Raw genomic sequence first — 20,943 nt, 5'->3', positions numbered from 1 at the left:
TTTTCAATGGATCAAATTATACCTATTAAAAAGCTCGGATGAAAATTTTTATTCAAGCACTTGACTATGATATGTGAAGTATCATAGTAAATGGACCACACACACCCACTAAAATAATTGATGGTGTGGAATCAACCAAACCAGAAAAAGAATGGGATGAGGTTGATAAGAAAATAGCTCAACTAAATGCTAAAGCCATGAATATTTTGTATTGTGCTCTAGATGCTAATGAATTTAATCGTATTTCAATATGCATGTCAGCTAAAAAAATATGGGATAGATTAGAAGTAACTCATGAAGCAACTAATCAAGTGAAGGAATCAAAAATCAACATGCTTGTGCATAAATATGAACTTTTTAAAATGGAGCATGATGAATCAATAACTGAGATGTTTACTCATTTTTACTGATATTATTAATGATCTAAAAAGTCTTGGTAAGTCTTATTCTAACAGTGATCTCGTAAGAAAGATTCTTAGGTCTTTACCAAGGATTTGGGAGGCAAAGTGACCGCAATCCAAGAAGTCAAAGATCTGAATATCTTATCCTTGGAGGAGCTTCTAGGATCACTGATGACTCATGAGCTAAGTATGAAACAACACCAAGAAGAAAATGTCGAAAAGAAGAAGATAATCATCCTCAAATCCACTGCTCAACCTGATGAAGAATCTGATGATACAGAAAATGAAGAGCAGGATGAAGAAATGGCCCTCATTACTAGAAGGTTTAAGAAGTTTTTGAAGAAAAGAAGATAAGAAATGAGGAAGAGGCCACCTACAAAAGGAAAACATAGCAAGGAGAAGAATAAGGGGCAATCCCTTATTTGTTATGAATGCAAGAAATCGAGACACTTTAAGTCTAAATGCCCACAACTGAAGAAGGGTCTCAAGAAGTACAAGAAGAAGGCCATGATGGCTATATGGAGTGGAAGTGATGAGTCAAGCTCTGAAGAAGAAGACTCAAATAAATAAACCAACTTGTGCCTTATGGCACATGAAAATAAGATATATACTGAAACTCCTATTGACTTTACCTTTAAAGAACTTTATGAAGTGTTTTATGATCTAATTGATGAACTAAAGAAGCTAGGGGTAAAGAACAAAGAATTAAAATCAAAGAATCAATTTTTATTAAAAAAAATGAGAATATTTTAAATAAAAAATCAATCCTGTCTCAAGAAAATCTAAACTTAAAAAATGAGATTGCCAAGTTAAAATCAATGGTTGAAAAATTTACTTTAAGTTTAAATAAACTTCACATGATACTTGACAATCAAAAGATCATTTATGATAAAGTCGATCTTGGATATAACCCTTTAAAGAAATAAAAATTTTTAAAAAATATCTTTGTAAACTCATCATACAACAAGTTTCCAAATATAACTTGTTTTAAATATGGTAGAGTAGAACACAAATCCTATTCATATTTTTCTAATAAATCTGAAAATTTTAATGTAAAAAAAATTTAGGTTCCAAAAGGAACCATTATGACTAACCAAAAAGGATCCAAGAAAATTTGGGTACCTAAAGTCAAAACTTGATTCTTGTGTATAAGTATGTCTTGCATTTCAAGGAGCAAATCGGAGATGGTATCTTGATAGCGGGTGCTCAAGACACATGACTGGAGATGAATCTCAATTCATCACACTTGATGCTAAAAATGGAGGGATGGTCACCTTTGGAGACAATGATAAAGGAAAGATCATCGATATAGGTAACATTGGTATCACTCCCTCCAAGTATATTGAAAATATTTTATTAGTAGATGGTTTAAAACATAATTTATTAAGCATCAGTCAATTTTGTGATAAAGGATACAAAGTCATTTTTGAATCTTCAGTTTACATTATAACTAGTCCTATTAATGAAGGCATTAAATTTATTGGGCATAGACATGGTAATGTTTATAAGGTAGATTTGAATGATCTTTCCAAAATAAACATACATTGCCTAGTAGCCTTGAATGCGAAGATTAATGAGACTAGTTGGTTTTGGCATCGTAGACTTGCACATATTAGCATGCATTTACTTTCAAAACTTATTAAAAAGGAATTGGTTATCGGCTTACCCAAATTAAATTTTGAAAAAGATAGAATTTGTGATGCATGTCAAATCGGTAAACAAATATAAGTCTCATTCAAATCTAAAAATATTGTTTCAACTTCTAGGCAATTAGAACTATTACACATGAATTTATTTGGACCCACTAGAACTACTAGTTTAGGTGAAAAATGATATAGTTTTATAATTATTGATGATTTCTCTCACTTTACATGGATCTTTTTTTTGGCACATAAGGATGAAATTTTTCATGTTTTTTCAAAATTTTATCGAAAAGTCACAAATGAAAAAGATTTTTCAATTCAAAATATTCGAAGTGATCATAGAACCGAATTTGAAAATCAAGATTTTAAAAAGTTTTATGATGAAAAAGGTATTGACCATAACCTTTCAGCACCTAGGACATCCCAACAAAATGGGATAGTAGAAAGAAAAAATAGAACTCTTAAAGAAATGGCTTGTACCATGCTATGTAAAAGCAACCTTCCAAGATATTTTTAGGTGGAAGCAATTAACACGGCATGTTACATATTAAACCATGCTTTAATTAGACCAATTTTAAAGAAAACTCCTTATGAGCTTTGGAAAGAAAGAAAACCAAACATTGCATATTTTCATATTTTTGGTTGTTGATGTTTTATTTTGAACAATGATAAAGAAAGACTAGAAAAATTTGATGTAAAATTCGATAAAGCAATTTTTCTTGATTACTCCTCTTCTAGCAAAGCTTTTAGAGTTTTCAACAAAAGAACTTTAATAGTAGAGGAGTCAATACATGTTGTTTTTGATGAAACTAACGATCTTCCTTCAAGAAAGAATGAAGGTATTGATGATGCAGATCCTGTTATAGAAGGGATGAAGAAGTTCACTCTAAAAGACTCAACCATTCAAGATGATGAAGAACATGAAGACAAACAGGATGAAGAAGGTGAAGAACAATAAGAATAATCTCTAGGTACAAATGATCTACCCAAAGAATGGAGGTATAATCACAATCACCCCAAGAAACTAATCATTGGTGATCCTACACATGGTGTAAGAACTCGCTCTTCATTTAGAGATGCATTCAATCATTTTATTTTTGTCTCTAATCTTGAACCTAAAATCATAGATGAAGCTGAAAAAGATTATAATTGGATAAATATAATGCAAGAAGAACTTAATCAATTTGAAAGAAATAATGTATGGACTTTAGTTTTAAGACCTAAAAATTATTCAATAATTGGCACAAAATGGATATATAGAAATAAATTGGATGAACATGAAAATGTGATAAGAAATAAAGCGAGATTAGTTGCAAAAGGTTATAATCAAGAAGAAGGAATTGATTTTGATGAGACCTTTGCACCTGTTGCTAGATTAGAAGCAATTAGACTTCTACTCGCATATGCTTGCTTTATGAATTTTAAGTTATTCCAAATGGATATCAAAAGTACTTTTCTAAATGGATATATTGTTGAAGAAGTTTATGTAGAACAACCTTCAGATTTTGAAAATTATGATTTTTCTAATCATATTTTTAAATTAAATAAAGTATTATATGGTTTGAAACAAGCACCTAGGGCTTGGTATGAAAGGTTAAGCAAATTTCTGCTTAATAATGATTTTTCAAGAGAAAATATAGACACAACCCTTTTCATTAAAAAAATTAAAATGATATATTAGTTATATAAATATATATTGATGACATTATTTTTGGGTCTACTAATGAAATTCTTTGTCAAGATTTTACTAAGCTCATGAAGAGAAAGTTCGAGATGAGCATGATGGGAGAACTTATATTCTTCCTCGGACTCCAAATCAAACAAACAAATGAAGAAATCTCCATCACCCAAAGCAAGTACACAAGATAACTACTCAAAAGATTTGGAATGGAGAACTCCAAAGCAATTAGTACACCCATGAGCCCATCATGTAAGCTTGACAAGGATGAAGGAGGTAAAAATATAGACTTAAAATTTTATAGATGCATGATTGGTTCTCTATTATATTTAACTACTAGTAGACCAGATATTATATTTAGTATTTGTCTTTGTGCTCACTTTCAATCAAATCCGAAAAAATCTCACTTGAATGCAGTTAAAAGAATCCTTAGATATTTAAATGGTACACAAACTCTAGGACTATGGTATTCTAAAGACTCATTAATTGACTTGATAGGATATTCAGATGCTGATTTTGCTGGATGTAGATTAGATAGAAAAAGTACTAGTGAAACTTGTAAATTTTTTGGAGTTAACTTAATCTCTTGATTTAGCAAAAAGCAAAACTCGGTAGCACTATCTACAGCCGAGGCTGAATACATTGCAGTCGAAAGTTGTTGTGCTCAAATCTTATGGATTAAGCAACAACTTGAGGACTTTGGCATCAAACTCAATGAAACTCTCATAAGATGTGATAACACCAGTGCTATAAATCTAACTAAAAATTTAATTCAGCATTCTAGATCAAAAAATATTGAAATTAGGCATCATTTCATAAGAGAACATGTCCAAAATAAAGATATAATTCTTGATTATGTTTGTACTGAAAAATAATTGATTGACATCTTTACCAAGACCTTAAGTGAAGATAAATTTTATGAAATTAGGAGAGAATTAGGAATCCTTAATCCATCAGCTTAAGTATCTCTTTGATTTCAAATTCTTAATGCCAAAAATTCATTGAACCAAATCTATTGAGCTCAATTCTTATTTTTCTTAAGAGCTCAAAAACTCAAAACTATCATTCACATGATCAATACTTGGGTAAACATCCTTCTCTCAGAGTTTTAAATTTTTTCAAAATTTTTCCATCATTCTTTTGAATTTTTCTATGCCATGAGTCGACCCTAGGGTAAACTTGTAATTTTGACAAAACCCTTCGGACGCTCTCTTTTTATTGGAATTTTTTTCTTGAGCCGACTCAGTCCTTCATCTTCTTCCTCCCACCGAACCAAAAGCTCTCCATCTCTTCTCCCTCAAACCAAAGATTTCTCTCAAATATCTCCTCCCATCGATTTTTTCTCTTCAAATCGCCCGTTTAGGAACCAAGTTCCTCTCCTCTTCCTTCTTCTTTTGGGGCAGTTCGAGCTTGCCCTAGACTCTACCCATCTTCTCCAAATCGACACATCACCTCTCCAAAATTTTTGCCTTTTCACTAGAATCTTTTCTTCTCTCCCTCACATTTAGTCTCCAAAGTTCTGTGCAAGTCCTTCTTGTGCAAATGGCTCCTAAAACGAAGCTACCATAGAGGAGAAAATCTATTCGCGGGTTGGAAGAGAGTGTGCGCAAAAAGAGATTAGCAGTCGAGCCCTCTCCTGCTCCAATCCCTGCTCCAGATCCTGCTTCAGCTTCCACTTAGTCTCCAATCAATCCAAGTAAGGTACCTCTCTCTGATCGAAAAGTGGAACCCGAAAAAAATATTGATTTCAAGTTTTTTTAAAAAAGAAGGGTTCACTATTGGATCGAAGATTAAGTATCAAGGATGAAAATTTTACTGCTCTTTAAAGAAAAATACTTATGTCGATCTAGTCAGAGAATTTTACTTAAATTTGAGATATAGCAATGGAACAGTGAAATCTATAATAAAAGGTATTGATGTTATTCTTGATCCAGTATATTTGGGACAGATACTGCATTTGCTTTGTGAAGGCTATACCAATATGGAGCTCCCAATTAAAGAAAAAGAAATTAATGTTATCTTAGAGAGAACTTATACTGGAAGTTTAAATAAATTGGAAGCAAAGATTTTTTCTGTTGAGATGAGGCTATTACATCACTTGGTAACCAAACTATTTGTCCCTAGGAGTGGTAGACACGACCTTCTATCTGGTAGGAATATTTGCATTATGTATCATATGATCACACAGACCCCCCTGAACCTTCCCACATTGATGTTTGAGGCCATGAGAGAGATCCTGAACAGGTCCAAGGCTCACTTGCCTTTTGGTATGGCACTCACCTTAGTTTTTAGAAGGTTCGGAGTCAGTTTTGAGGGGGAGGCAGTTGCTAGACTATCCCATTCTGATACCATCAATCGCCACATACTGCATCGCATGGATTTTTCTAAGACTGATGGTGGTTGGACAAAAGGTGTTGAGGATAGAACAGAGGATAGAGTAGAGGAGGAGGGACCATCTTCATCCTTTCGTGATCACAGAGCATCCTCAGATATTCAGTTCATATCTGATCACGAGGCTGGTCCTTCAGAGTCTGTAAGAAGGCATGCTTCAATTCCACAGTCAGAGAGTAGGGCATATCCTTCAGAGTTCAGACTAGCAGATGATCAGATTGAGATGATGTCCCAGCGTGTTGCCTCCATTCTATCTCAGCAGTTTGCCACTTCGGTCCTTGCTCAGAGATCGACATCCCAAGGTGACTCAGATCAGACTCTGATCCCTCACATTTCTACTATTTTTCAGATGCTTACTGATCAGTCAGTACGCATTGAGCAGCTTGAGGGATATATTTTGAGATTGACAGACAAAGTATTAGACTTGCAGGGGCAAGTATTAGCTTTAGCCCATCCCCAGCCACATAAGGATATCACAGAGGTCTCAGACCTATCTGCAGAGGCGGCTAGACTTCGAAAAATTTTAGAAAGTGACTTTGACTTCTTGAGGAGAGAGATCAGGTGCTCCAGTGAGAGAATGCTTCTACTCAGTTCAGTGCTCTGATGCAGTCTGTATCGAGAACTTGGATCTTTTGGATACCATCAGACTTTTCCTTATTGTACAGTCTGTAGCTTTTCAGGCTCCAGGATCCTCTCACCCCTCTACTCATGCTGGTACCTCTATCCGTAGCCGAGACAGACGTGGTCGAAGTCGTGCTCGTGGACTTGATCCTACATCTCCTCATCCTATCTTTGATTCTTCAGACTCTGATCTCTCTAGCCATGACCTCTATTAGATCTAGATTAATTAGTCTTTTATGTCTAGGATCTATCTTATAGGCCTTGTATTTGTTGGCTAATTAACTCTTGGATAGTTTTTATCCATGACTTTTGTATTTTGAGTTGACTCATGTGTATTGGGATACCTTTTGTATTCAGTCACTTTTGAATATATATATTTATATGTGCTTTGACTTTCAATGAATGTCTATGAATGTGATCAAATTGAATTGTTTTAATTATGAGATATGAAAAATAACTCATATTAGTGCTGAAAAATACTATGAATTGCAATATCTTCTAGATGAGCAAATTGATATATCCTTTATGTTTGCTATGTTGAGGGGAAGTAAAGAAATAAGCAATCAAAGAAGGGGGCTAAAGAAGTAAAATATGGTATCAAAAAAGAAGAGTAAAGAAAATATATCCTTTTGTCATCTTTCTTTTCTTTTCTCTATCTTTAAAATCTCTTAAGATCTTAATTGATGCTATCAAAAAGGGAGAGTAAAAATAATTTGTCCTTTCAAGATCCCTTAAAAGGAGGAGTAGAGAATCTTAATTGATACTATCAAAAAGGACTAGAGAATCAAAATTGAATTTGAGCAATAAATAATAAAGAAATGAGCAATAAGCAATAAAAAAATTAGTAATAAGCAAAATTGTTAAGCAAATATGTCACTGAACCAAAATTATCAGCTCCTTTTTTATCTAATTTTTAAAGCAAATGAACTTATAAATAAATTTTAAATTGATCTTCAAACTGCTTATGATGCATTTCGTTCAAATACTTGACTATGATATTGAAGTGATGCATCTTCATAAATTTGAAATTCATGTTCAATACTTTATATATGCTTTTGCTCAAATATTTTCTCATCATCAAAAAGGAGGAGATTGTTGCTCCTTGAATTGATTTTGATGATTACAAAGCATTTGAGGGGGTTACTAATGATTTTGGCTTGAAAAAAATTTATTGTATTTCAGAGGTAAGATCGTAATTTTATCTAGTTCTGATTTGGAAGCCTTAAAAGCAAGAGCAGAAGATTTATAATCTATTGGAGGTAATTTTAATATTTTTGGATATATATTTTGAAAAAAAAATCATATTTATAAATTTGAGTCGACCCCATGAATCGACTCATGTCAAAAAGGGCTGAACGACACATTATTTTTTTGGCTGGCACACTCTGTGAGTCGATCCCATGAGTCGACCCCTGAGCATGAGTCGACCCTATGAGTCAATCTCTGCTGTTGTGTAGGCCAAAATTACAGAATAATCATTTTCTGTTCTGTGCCACAGAAGTTGACCCCATGAGTCGACTCATGAGCATGAGTCGACCCTATGAGTCGACCCCTACGATGGAAAAATTTCACAATGGCTAGTTTTCAGCTCGTTTTGGCTGCATTTAATATCCATTTAATATGCTCTAACGGTTCTATTTCAGTTCAGATTACTCTCCACCATCATTTGAAGTTATAAAAGGCATTTAAAGGAAGGAATCAACAAGATTTTTGAAAAGATTCTTCAAGCATTCATTTCAATCCTAAGCAAGAGCCCTTTTAAAGTTAAAGAAACTTTTATTTCAAGTTCACCAACCCCTCAAGAGCTCATTCAAGTCTTCAACCATCTTGAGAAAAATCAGAAGAGCTTCATTTTTATTGTGTAAAGTATATTTAAAGCTTTATTTGCTCATTAAAGGAGCTACATCTGTATTTCTGTGTGATTAACTGCTATACTCTATTTTGAGTTGATATTTTATTTTGGAAGGATTCCAAAACGTGGAAAGGTTGATCCGAATCTTGAATCAGATTGTATTGGGTTGGCTTGTACCCAAAAAATAAGTGTTCTAGCTTGGAATAGTTAGAGTCGGAGGTTCTGACGTTGTATTCGGTTTGAATACGGTTTAGTGGATTTGAATTCTCAAGTAGGAGCTTGGGGAGTGAATGTAGGTGCAAAGTTGGTATCGAACCACCATAAATCTTTTTGTTTATGTTGTGCTTACTTGCTCTCCTTTTAAATTTTCATATCTTCTTGCATTCTTGCATCCAACTTCTACACCTTGCATAAATTTTACTCTCCACATTTATCCTGCTCATTGTTAAATAATCCACATAGTTGTAAGTTAATTTTAAATTTTTAAAAATTCAATTCACCCCCTCTTCTTGGGTTGCATAGCTGGGCAACAAGATGAAATCTTCCTTGTTAGAGAAGAAGAAGAAGAGTCTGTCTCTCTTCTTTCCTCCTTTCTCTCTCCACTCTATCTTTACATGATTATCGAACCCAATAGAGGATCCGAGACATTATGAACTTCAAGTTGACCCTAGTAGAGGATCCTAGACCGATATTGCTATGATGGTCTACTGAACTGATCTCCACCTTGACTTTTGTAGGACACCTATCATTTACAATACCTCTCATATCACCTTTGATCCAATTTAATTCTTGCTTCATAATCTATAGGTTGAGTCATCCGAATTTGGTCTACTTAGACTGCTGGTTATCATTATCTCGATAGTTATATCTTTGCTCTCTCATAATCTTTTCATCATGATTATAGCAACTTTATGATTTTTCCTAGTTATTAGTTTGGCTGTGCATAGGGATATGATCAATTGGACAAGAAGATGTCAAGCAGGGAGATTGTATTCTGATCCTTAAATCAAGGTAAATCTCAAATTTTCTTATTTAATTAGTCATGTAGTCAAGAAATTAAGGATAAGAGTAACTTAGGCATCAGGAATTTTGAATCAGAAACTTAGAAGTCATTTGTTAATTATTATTTGCTAAGGATTAATCAAGGACAAGTCGTTTTGCATTGATTTTTAATTGGACATGTTAGGTATGGATGTATAGGCATTGCATTTGAGTTGGTCATTGATAGAGGTAAGGATTCTTGGACATGAATGCTGGTATATATATTTATTTCTGCACTGCATAATTTTGTTTATACATGATCGATATTTATTTTGTGATTATTGGTATGATAATTTATATTTTTCATATTATATATTTGTATCAAACATTGATGGTTTTTCAAATAGTTTGGCTTATGATATCGACTATTGAGAATCTTGAAAAAAATATAATACGATACAGTATTTTTTGGTGTAATTGAGTTTAACAAATTGATGATCAAGAGAAGGATATTTGGATTAGCCATGTTAAATTGTGAATAGCCTGTTATAGACAGAGACAAGGCATTGAGAATAACCCACCATGCAAGAATATGATACTGTGAATAGTCTGTCATGGATAAGAACATGGCATTGACAATAGCTCCACCATAGATAAGAATATAATACTAGAGTTTGATAGTCTCGGACTAGAGCGTTATTGTGATTAGTCCAAAATCTTAAAGATAACTGCTGATTGAGCCAGATCATATTATTGAGATATAGATGATAAGATATAAAACTATAATTAAGTAAAAAGAATTTTACTTAATGATATATGTGTGGTATATCGCTTTCAAAAGAGATGGATATTTGATGATATATAATATATATTTTTGCATATATTGCTATTGAGTTATTATGGTACTTGATATGAGATTTCATGGTTCATATTTTCTCTTTGATATTGTTTATTTGTTATTTTCAAAGTATATTTTTATATTGATGTAAGTGTGTGAGAATTCTTATTGGACTTTAAAGCTTATCCCTCCCATTTCTCTTTCTCTTTTTAAAGTTGCAAGATGCTCATGATTGACTGTGGTTTGGGTTTATGGGTGAAGGATGAATAGATCGAGCAATGTTGATATCCAGTCAAATGATTGAATTTGTAAATTGAACAAGTTTTGTTATTTGTTAGTATGAAATATTTTGTTATAAATTGAGATTATTAGTGTTCATGAAAATTTGAGGTTGTAATGGCTTTTTAGGCTTTACATGATCTTTAGGGCATTGCTTTAGGGTTTATGCGGCCATGTTGCATAGCTAATCCAGTTGCTGGGTTTAAGGCATGACAAGAAGCTAACCTCTTTTTATTAAGATAATAGTAGCAGAGGTTACAGGAAAACATAATTTAAAATAGATATAGGGGAGGTGAGTAAGAAGCCAGTCACAATATAAGACAAAACAAAGAAGTAGAGTAAGAGAAAATACAGAACTAGCTGGACAAGATTAGTTGCGGATCGTTTCTTTATTGCTAGAGTGACCGAAGATCATAATGCATTTCAGAGCCTCATGTGGTCCTCAATGTTCTTCGAGGAGCAGATATGTTTTCAGGTTGGAAAAGTTCATAGAATATTCTACATGATAGAGAGAATATAGCCTCTCTTCTTAAAAAAATCTAGTTGTTTGTTTCTCTCAAACTTCCCAACAAATCGTTGCCAATACTTGATCCCCTGCTTTTTTTTTCAGCTTGGTTTTGTTCCTCATCCTCCAATCTGTCCACAGATTAAGGAAAGTAGAATGTTTGCCTCTTAAGTTTAGCTAAATTTTAAATGTTGACCTCAAGCTTCCAGCGAACAAACATCTGAAAAATAGATGATTCCCTGACTTCAAAGTAGACTCATAGAGTGCACAACCGGAACTAATATTCCAGCCTTTCTTTGCAAGCACTTCCCTCTTGTGCAACTTGTTCTTTGTTGCAAGCCACAAGAAGACCTTCACTCTTTTAGGAGATGGAGTTTTCCAAAGAGCTTTTGAGAATAGGCATTTTAGACCTCCAAAATTGAGGAATTTATAAAACAAATCCATAGAGAATAGACCATGCATCCTTATAAGCTTCCATCCGAGATGGTTGGAGTGGGGCAAGGGTAGAAAGCAACGAAGTCAATTGGGACTCTTGAAGAGCCATCAGAGGTCTTCAGACTCTGATGCACCATCTTAAAGTCCTCCAACTCCGATATAATGAAATCGGCATATTCGTTTTCAAAACAAACAATACAACTCTCCAAAGTGAGAACACAAAGGCACTTTATCAATCCAATCATCCTTCCAAAAATGGATCGAGCCATCACTCCCCATCTTGAAAGCAACACAACTCCAAAAAGCTAAATTTTTAGAACAAACATCCCTCCACATAAATAACAAACCCGATAAAGTTCTCCTTGATTTCTTGCCCATCTTTTTCTTTGAATAATAGGCCCACATTACCTGGCTCCACCAAGAATTTAGGGACCCCGGCAAAAACTTCCAAGACCATTTGCCTAGAAGTAATTGATTCATAAGAGCAAGATTCTTCACACACAAACCTCCTTGATCTTTGGTTCTTCAAATATAATCTCAGTTTGCCAAGTATTGAAAACCATCGACATTATCAGTCCCCTTCCATAAGAAAGCTCTTCTCATCTTGTTCAATCTTTTCACCACCCACTTAGGTAATTTGAAAATAGATATGAAATAAGAAGGGAGAGTGGTCAAAACCGAATTAAGCAAGGTTAATCTACCTCCCAAAGAAAGCAATCTTCTTTTCCAAATTGCAAGCCATGAGTTCATCCTTTCGATTAAGAGTAGCCAACATTGCTTCAGCAGCTTCTTATAGTGTGGAGAGAGGCCCAAGTACATGAAAGGTAGAGAGCTCTGCTTATAATCCATCCAAGAAGCAAACCATGCTGCTTCCCCCTCTTCCTTGAAATATGTTCTCTCTCTATTTGTATTTTTTTTCCTTTATTTTTTCTTATTTTTTCTTTTTTCGTTTTAGCTTTGATGTGAGGCTAAGCCCCACTGATATTATTAAAGAGAAAAGAGGTTTGCAAGAAGATGATGCAGAAAGAGGGAAAGAATTTAGGAGATGTTACTGTAGAAGGAAGGAAACATCAATACTAATTTTACTCCAGAGATTTTTTGAAGAGCATGATACATTCTAGAACAAGAGTTACTAGTACTTCCTCAACAAGGAAAAGGGAAGATAGTATGAACTCTATATTTTACATGAGAGAATCAGAGGTGATGTGCTTTAACTAAATATAAAGAAAATAAACTCTATGTATTCTGCACCGTCATTGCTGTTAAATAATTCATACTATCCATAGATGTTGTGATATCAACTGAGCCTCTTTCAGTGTTGAAACCAGGTTCCTTTGGTTCTGGCAATGTAGCATTTTCAGTAGCCAACATCATGATAACTGAGGACATCATTGGTCTATCTCTGGGTTGCTCTTGAACGCATAAGAGACCCACTTGTATGCACCTCAGGACTTCAGAAATTCTATGCAAGTCCTCCAAAGATTCATCCAACAACTCGAAGCTCTTTCCTTCCTTCCACAGCTTCCAAGCCTAAAACAAATTCCATAGTTTATTGTGACACACGTAGAATCATGCTTCAGAAAAGATATGTTGCGTTGACATAAAACAAAAAGGCTAGTGTTCGTTGCACTTACATATTTAATAAGGTTTGAATGTGGCTCAGATTGGTAAAATCCTTTGTTTCTTCTGCCACTGATGATTTCTAACACTAAAACGCCAAAGCTAAAGACATCAAGTTTTGTGGATAATATGCCGTCCATTGCATACTCAGGAGACATATATCCACTGCATCCATCATTAGAAGAAAATAATTAGAGGGTTATGCAAACAATCATTTAATGATTGGAAAATCTTGAAAAATGGTACTTACTATGTCCCTACCACTCTGTGGGTACGTGCCTGAGTCTGATCATCTCCAAATAATCTTGCCATTCCAAAATCTGAGATTTTGGGTTTCATCTCTCTATCTAGCAGGACATTGCTAGCTTTTAGGTCCCTGTGTATTATTCTAAATCTAGAATCTTGATGAAGATAGCGAAGTCCACGTGCGATCCCTACTATGATGGTGAAGCGATTTTGCCAACCCAACAATGAACGCTTTCCTTCATCTGCCCATTTTTCAAGTGATGTTAACATAATTTAGGGTTTCAATTTATGCTTTAATTGAAGAATGTAAATATTAGCCAAATGCAAGCATTACTTTTTGTGAGGTTTAGTAACAAAATGTTATGGACGTTTTGCTAGAATGCAGTCATGAAGCCCTATTATCAGCTTTATATCTCTACATGAAGACTCTCATGTGACTTATGTCTTCTACCTTTCTACTAGTTATTATGTAGGAGAAAGTGCTAAGAACTAACCAAATATAAAGGTGTCTAAGCTTCGATTATGCATGTATTCATAGATTAGCATCCTTTCCCCTCCATGAATGCAACAACCTAGAAGCCGTATAAGATTCCGGTGCTGAAGTTTAGCAATCAATGTAACTTCATTTTTGAATTCATCAAGTCCTTGTGACGATTTTTCAGATAGCCTTTTCACAGCTATATCCTGCCCATTGTTGAGCTTGCCCTGCCAAGTGTCAATCCACAAGTTGATGATGATGTCATATTATTTTTGTTTTACATCTAAATTCATTCAATTCAATAACAAACTATTTCTTTTGTATATAGAGTGAATGTTTAAGATCACATTGCTGTTTCATAATTACCTGATAAACAGGGCCAAATCCACCCTCTCCAATTTTACTTTCAATTGAGAAGTTGTTTGTGGCAGCCAATATGATCTCAAGATCAAAGAAAAGAAGATCTGATTTTTTGCTAGCACTTATTTCATCATCTGTACAATACTCTTCTGCTAGGTAGGCAGCTGTTCCACGCTTTTCTTTCAAAATACAACAGCCACCAATCCCCAAGAGAAGCAACCAAGAAAATATCAATACAGAGACAATTAGCACTTTCTTGTTGTCTGAATTCCTCCCTGATTTCATTTTAGCTAAAGCGAATAGAATCAATTAGTTTTACCGTATAACACAACTAGCTCTAGCAATATGGCATCTAGAGATGTCCCAAGAAGGTTGTAGTGTACAATTTTCTTTAAAATAACATTAATTTCATCATACCTTCCCTTGAAAAAGATTTTAAAGAAATCACTTATCTAACGTATGATGAAAAAGGCTGTCATAGATTCCAAAGGCGATATCACTCAATGATACGTGAAGGATCAAGTGTTCAATGTGGATGTCAGTGGGCCCGGCTGGCTTAATAGCCTGAAGCCTGGCCCAAGGAAAACCGATGGGCCGGCCTGGCTAGAAATAGAAGCCGGAGTTATCGGGCAGGATGGGTAAGCGGGAAAATGAATGGGCCTGCTTAGATTAAGGGTAGGGCTAGGGCTACAGCATACCTCTGGGTCTAGGTGCAGGTTGGCTGGGCTTTCCAAGAAATTATCGGTTAGAACCATTCTACCGTATATATCTTGGACCATTCAATACAGACCTGCATATCATCCAATAAAATGAACTCAAAACAATAAAAATTATTAGCTGACCAATCATAATTAAGTATAAATTTTTTTTATTTAAAAATTTTAATCAAATTTAAATTATAATATATCTTTTTTTTTCATTATTATTATTGAATGATCTTTATATATATATATATATATATATATATATATATATATATATATATGTTAAAATCGTTCTGATCAATAATTTCTCAAAATTTCCACCTTGAGATAATTTCAAACATAGTTCTGTCCCGACCAATTGCCATCCTATGTCGGAAGTACGATGAGCTTGAATTTTTTATTGTATACCGCATCATATGATATATAGTGCATCATTCATCGTACATGGATGGTTGTATATAGATTCACGTTCGTTGTGTGTGGTCGTCCATAATATGCTATGCACCGTATGATATAATATACGGCAGAAGATCTATGCGCGAGTACGATGGGTTCTAGCATCGTTGTTATGTTATTTTAGTTATCATATTACACGGAAGTTGACGCTGCTGTAAAGTTGGTTTTGATATGACAGTAGCCTTCATTTCATTACCTGCATGTTATTATTATTATTTTTTTTCCCGAAGAAAGAATTCATTACTAGGATATTAGTTCCCCAATTTCACCCCTTCCTTTTTTTAGCAATAAAGCCATGAGCCCTATCCTATATTTAATAATTGAATGAATAATTAAATACTCCACAAAAAACACGAAACCACGATGGACCGTTAGATTATGGAGCGTTTTCAGGTTGCTCAAAGGTTATAACCTCTTAAGCTGTCTCTAATTTCAAACTTCACCAATATTTTTGTTATATTCTTTCTCAATTTTTTATGATTTCTGGATGCATCAGCATTCTAAAACTATATATATATATATATATATATATATATATATATATATATATATATATATATATATATATATATATATATATATATCACGTAAATCTTTTCCTTTTAAATCTTAAAATATGTCTTTTGGAGGATAAATATTATAAAAAAATTGATCAACTTTCCTATTGAGCAACCTACCAATATTCTTAAACTTCTCAGGCCTACTCTTTGATGTATAAATATCATGAAAAAAATTGATCAACTTATCCATATTCTTATGCTTATTTAGATTGATAAGTTATTTTTTCATGGATAGTATTTATCTGTAAAAATAGATTTAAAATTTTATCCATCTAACAGATGGGTAAGCCATTTTTTTCATTAACTGAAAAAAAATCTTTTTTAATTTTATTCATAACATACCACTAACCATATAATAATAATATAATATGATATAATATAATAATAATATATAATAAAGATATATTATACTATATAATATAATAATATATAATTTTTAAAAATAATATAATATATATCCATATTATATTATATATCATATAATACATATAACAATATATAATATAAGATAATATATTATTATATATAATAATATTTATATAATAAAAGATATTATGAAAAATATGAATAAATTTATCTAAAAAATTTAAATTCTTAGGTAAATTTTTTACCCTCTAAAGAGTAAGCTCTCTAGGTAGATAAGTTATTTTTCTATCAGCTAGAAAAATAACCTTTATATTTTATTTCTAAAATAGTAAAATATCCCTAACCCTATAATAATAATATAATATGATAAAATATTATGATCATATGATAATATATTATTATAATATGTTACATTATTATAATATATTACATTATTATAATATAATATATTATTATAATATAATTTATTATCATAGTCTAATATATGATTGTTGTTATAATATATAATGATATACAATACTATACAATATAATAATATTATATTAGATATTATAGAAATATAGATAGATCTTAGCAACATATTCAGAAAAATAATAATACTAAAAAACATAGGTAATAGATTTCGAAGCCATTTTCTAATACATAAAAGAATATGGCTAAATTAATTTTTTGTCAAAATATTGTCCGAAAAAATTTACTTAGGAAAATATAGATTTTTAGATAGTTTTTTAATCCTCCAAAGAACGGGCCCAAAGGATGAAGTGAAGATTAGATAAGTCTTTGGTTTACTTATGTCGTACCCCGAACCCAACACTGGGGTCAGTCATGTAATACGGTTGCACACTCCTTAAAACAAGATCCTAAAGAATATGTAAGATTTTAAAATCACTCTATTATTCGAATTCTATATTAACTCATTTGAAACTATGTGTCTTGCAACTCCGAAAAAAGAAAGGATCATGAGCTTTACAGTCCAAGAAGGATACCACACACTCACATCAGTATGAATATGAAAACATCTTTTAACAAGTATATATAACTGATTGAAAAATAATAAGATTCATACATCATTAATTTGATAGTTGAATAATATCATTACCTACAATTCTATTAAATATATCACACATCACAATTTAACAATTCTATTCAACAGTAATTCAATGAGATTATTTATTATTTATTAATTAATATAGTTTTGATCTAAACAACATTATTATTTTGGTACTAGATTAGACCCGCTCATGTTCTAGCTCATAGTAGGCCAAACACACATCACATTTTTGTCCATGACTGGTAACCACATCTTAGCCCATTGCTGACATCACAAATGTTATGTTTCACATATGCCAGCTAGTCTAGATACCTTTCAATTAGACTTAGTTCATTATCTTAATTTGATTTTTGCACTGGACTAATCACAACCTTGCTCCAGCCCATGGTAGGCTAAAACATCTCAATCCGTAACTAATACACCATGTTTCATACATGGCCGACTAATCCATATGCTTCACTTTTCCACACTTATAGTTATGTAAATTTATATTTTATCTTTTTGGTATTGAACTAATTATAATCATGCTCCAGCCCGTGATAGGCCAAACACATTATTGCACCCCAGTCCGAGGTTGATCTAGCACATATATCACATTTCTTGCATGGTCAATCAATCCAAATATTGCACATACTCTATCCATATTATTAAAGTCATAATATGATTTTTGGTATTAAATTAGTCATAATCATGCTCCAGTCTGTAGTAAGCCAAAAACAATGCTGCACTCTCATTTGAGACTAACTCGGCATATGCACCACATATTTTACATGACCAACCAATCCAAATACTGTGCACACCCCATCAATTATGTTAAATTAAGTTTTCTTTACTCAATAATCATTAAGCATCAATTAATCAGAATGCAAGCAACATCAATTCAATAATGAATAATACACATAAAGATAGATATAAAAAATACATCAATAATACAAATATAATTTTATATAAATATATAGATGATCATGTTGAAGAACTCTTACCTCTATCGATGATTGACCCCAACATAGTAATCAACGAACTTGAAAATAATATATTTTATTCAATATCTTGTGCCGGCAATCGCAGCTCTACATGATCAAAATCAAATATAAAAATCATAGATGATTAGGAACTAATAAAAAATTACAGTAAATGATTCTAATATTGCAGGTTCAAAACTCCTCGTGGGGTTAACTGATAAATCCAACCATGCTTGGACATCTAGACTCTCTACTAAACTATAAAATTTTTAGAGAAAGAAAATTATAGAAAGAGCAAGTGACAAGAGAAGATAGAGAGAGAAGAGAAGAGAGAGAGAATCTATCTTTCTTTCTTTCTTTTCTTCTTCTTCTTCTTCTTCTTTTCAATAATCTTGGTCACAAAGAAGAAGGAAATAAAATAAAAGAAGAACGAGAGGAGAGAGATAACGCTCTCATCCTCTTCGTCTTCTTTAAACCGATCACCCCTCCCCTCTTCTTCCCGCCACCGCCGTGAAGCCCGAGCCAGCGACCAACGACAGCACCCGGCGGCGACACGGCAACAACCCGGCACAGCAACGGCCGATGATAGTCGGCGGAACAAAAGAAAAAAAATGTTCTGGAGAACAAGGGAGACCCTGTTTATAGTGAAATCGGCAGCTCACCGGGCCAAATCCTGCAATGACGATGCTAGAAAAAGAAGAAGAAGAAGGGCGAAGATGTTACCTTGGTTCGGCGACGCCCAAGGGGAGAGATCCGACGATCTCTCCGGCAAGATCGCAACAAAAGGACTCGACGAAGAACTCAAAATCGGCGGCAACTGGTCGGACATTCAAGAACCTGATCCACAGAGGGGAGGGCTTTGATAGATTGAATCTAGATACTGTTAAGAGTCCAACGTGCCTCAAACTCCCCTTTCCTTGGCAAAATCGGAGAGGAGGCTGACTCGCATCGGGAGTCCCCCTCTCCACCTCACATGCCCAGCACGTGAGGTTCATTTTTTTTTAAATTAAACCCGCTCTGAGATTCGTGCGGGAGAAAATTCTGGGCGGGTCATTACAGCTTGTGACTACTCTGAGGTGCTCTGGGATAGCATCTCCTAAGTACTACCAAAGACAGCTTTTTTTCCATGGTTTTAGGCTACTTAACAGACAACACGGTAGATGACTTTCCTTTTCCAATCAACCATTCAAGAAAGCTCAATTTTTATGAAACAAAAAATAATAAAATGTTGAGTGAGTGTTTCATTGAAATCTACAGGAAAAGCTAAACTTCTCATATCAAGTGAGTGAGTCTTTTTTTTTTTTTTGGTAAAAAAAAAAAAAAAAAACTAGGAGACATCTGTCTTCACGATGGTGTGTTGTCATTTTTGCACTTTTGGATGTGTTTCACTTATTTCTGTGTTGCTATTTGTTTCCTCTAGTCCTTCAGAACCTTAGTCTGAAGGACTGTTTTTTCTTTGTACAGAACCTCTAATAAATTAACTTTTCTGTAATAAAACAGGGTGGCTTTTGGCTTCCCTCTTCAATCAAAAGAGATGCATACTGTTAGTGACTTAGGTACTTGAATGAGCTTTTTGACGTCCAGAGGAGTCTCCTAAAAAGAGGAGGTCTCTAAGGCGTCATCCATATTGTTAACAAACTAGATTCTAGTCACGTTAATGGATTCGCTGATCAAACCTTTTCCTCGTATCTTTATAGAATTGCACAGGATGAGCACATATTATAGCTTCATCATTATTCAGCCACACTAACATCAGAGAGTTATGAATACACAATTTCAAAGAGCTCCAAATCGAAAACAAGGAATAAATATGCTTTTCCCTCTATTAGATGTTTCATATGTAAACTTGGGGCCTTCACAACAAAGTGAAACCATAGAGCCAAGAGAACTTATGTTCCTATGCTCTCCATTCCTTTCTATGAACTCATTGATAGGCAAACATTCAAATTAAGGTCTCAACTGTTATAAGATAGTCCACTTCAGTTTTTCAATGTGAATCTACGTCAGTTTTTCAAATGTCAGATCTAGAATAAAATTTTATTAAAATTTTTTGAAATATTTTAAATAATTAAAATGAAGATGATTGTATTTAGATTGAATCATATGGAAGAATATTGATATTTATCTGATTAAGCCCTATCCAGATGTGGCTTATACTAACATGCATGGGGATATGTTTTAATTGATTTAGTTTAATCTGGACTCTAAATAAAGATAAGCCTCTGATAAAATGATAAGAATATACTTAATGGTTATTATCATAAAATTAAACTCTATATAATTATTGTAGATCATATCTTAGTTTTTCTAATTGGTTCATATATTATCTCTATATTATAAAAGGACACCTTCCATAGATTTGGTCTACAACTCATCCCAGAAAGCTTATGAGATCTTCTCTAACAAGAATACTCGGAGTTAAGATTAAAAAACTAAGATACTGAATAGATGGTGGATTGCATCTTCATGTAAGTTCTATGTGACTTGACACGGTGAATGAAGAAGGAAATAAGTGT

The 20,943-nt window shown here is 33.4% G+C and overlaps 1 protein-coding gene across 1 annotated transcript; it reads right to left on the bottom strand.

Moving 5' to 3' along the window:
• Positions 1–12,732: 12,732 nt before the first annotated feature.
• On the bottom strand, positions 12,733–19,615 carry LOC140858539 (receptor-like serine/threonine-protein kinase SD1-7). Its single transcript, XM_073259361.1, has 6 exons — positions 19,151–19,615; positions 14,335–14,618; positions 13,985–14,195; positions 13,495–13,732; positions 13,259–13,409; positions 12,733–13,154 (listed from the first exon to the last, which is right to left on the bottom strand). The coding sequence occupies exons 1-6, from the start codon at positions 19,254–19,256 to the stop codon at positions 12,861–12,863; spliced, it is 1,284 nt and encodes a 427-aa protein (XP_073115462.1). The 5' UTR covers positions 19,257–19,615; the 3' UTR covers positions 12,733–12,860.
• Between the last annotated feature and the right edge of the window lie 1,328 nt (positions 19,616–20,943).

The sequence above is a fragment of the Elaeis guineensis genome, chromosome 6 (assembly GCF_000442705.2).
Source record: "Elaeis guineensis isolate ETL-2024a chromosome 6, EG11, whole genome shotgun sequence".
Lineage (NCBI taxonomy): Eukaryota > Viridiplantae > Streptophyta > Magnoliopsida > Arecales > Arecaceae > Elaeis > Elaeis guineensis.
This window is presented reverse-complemented; position numbering and strand designations above follow the sequence as displayed.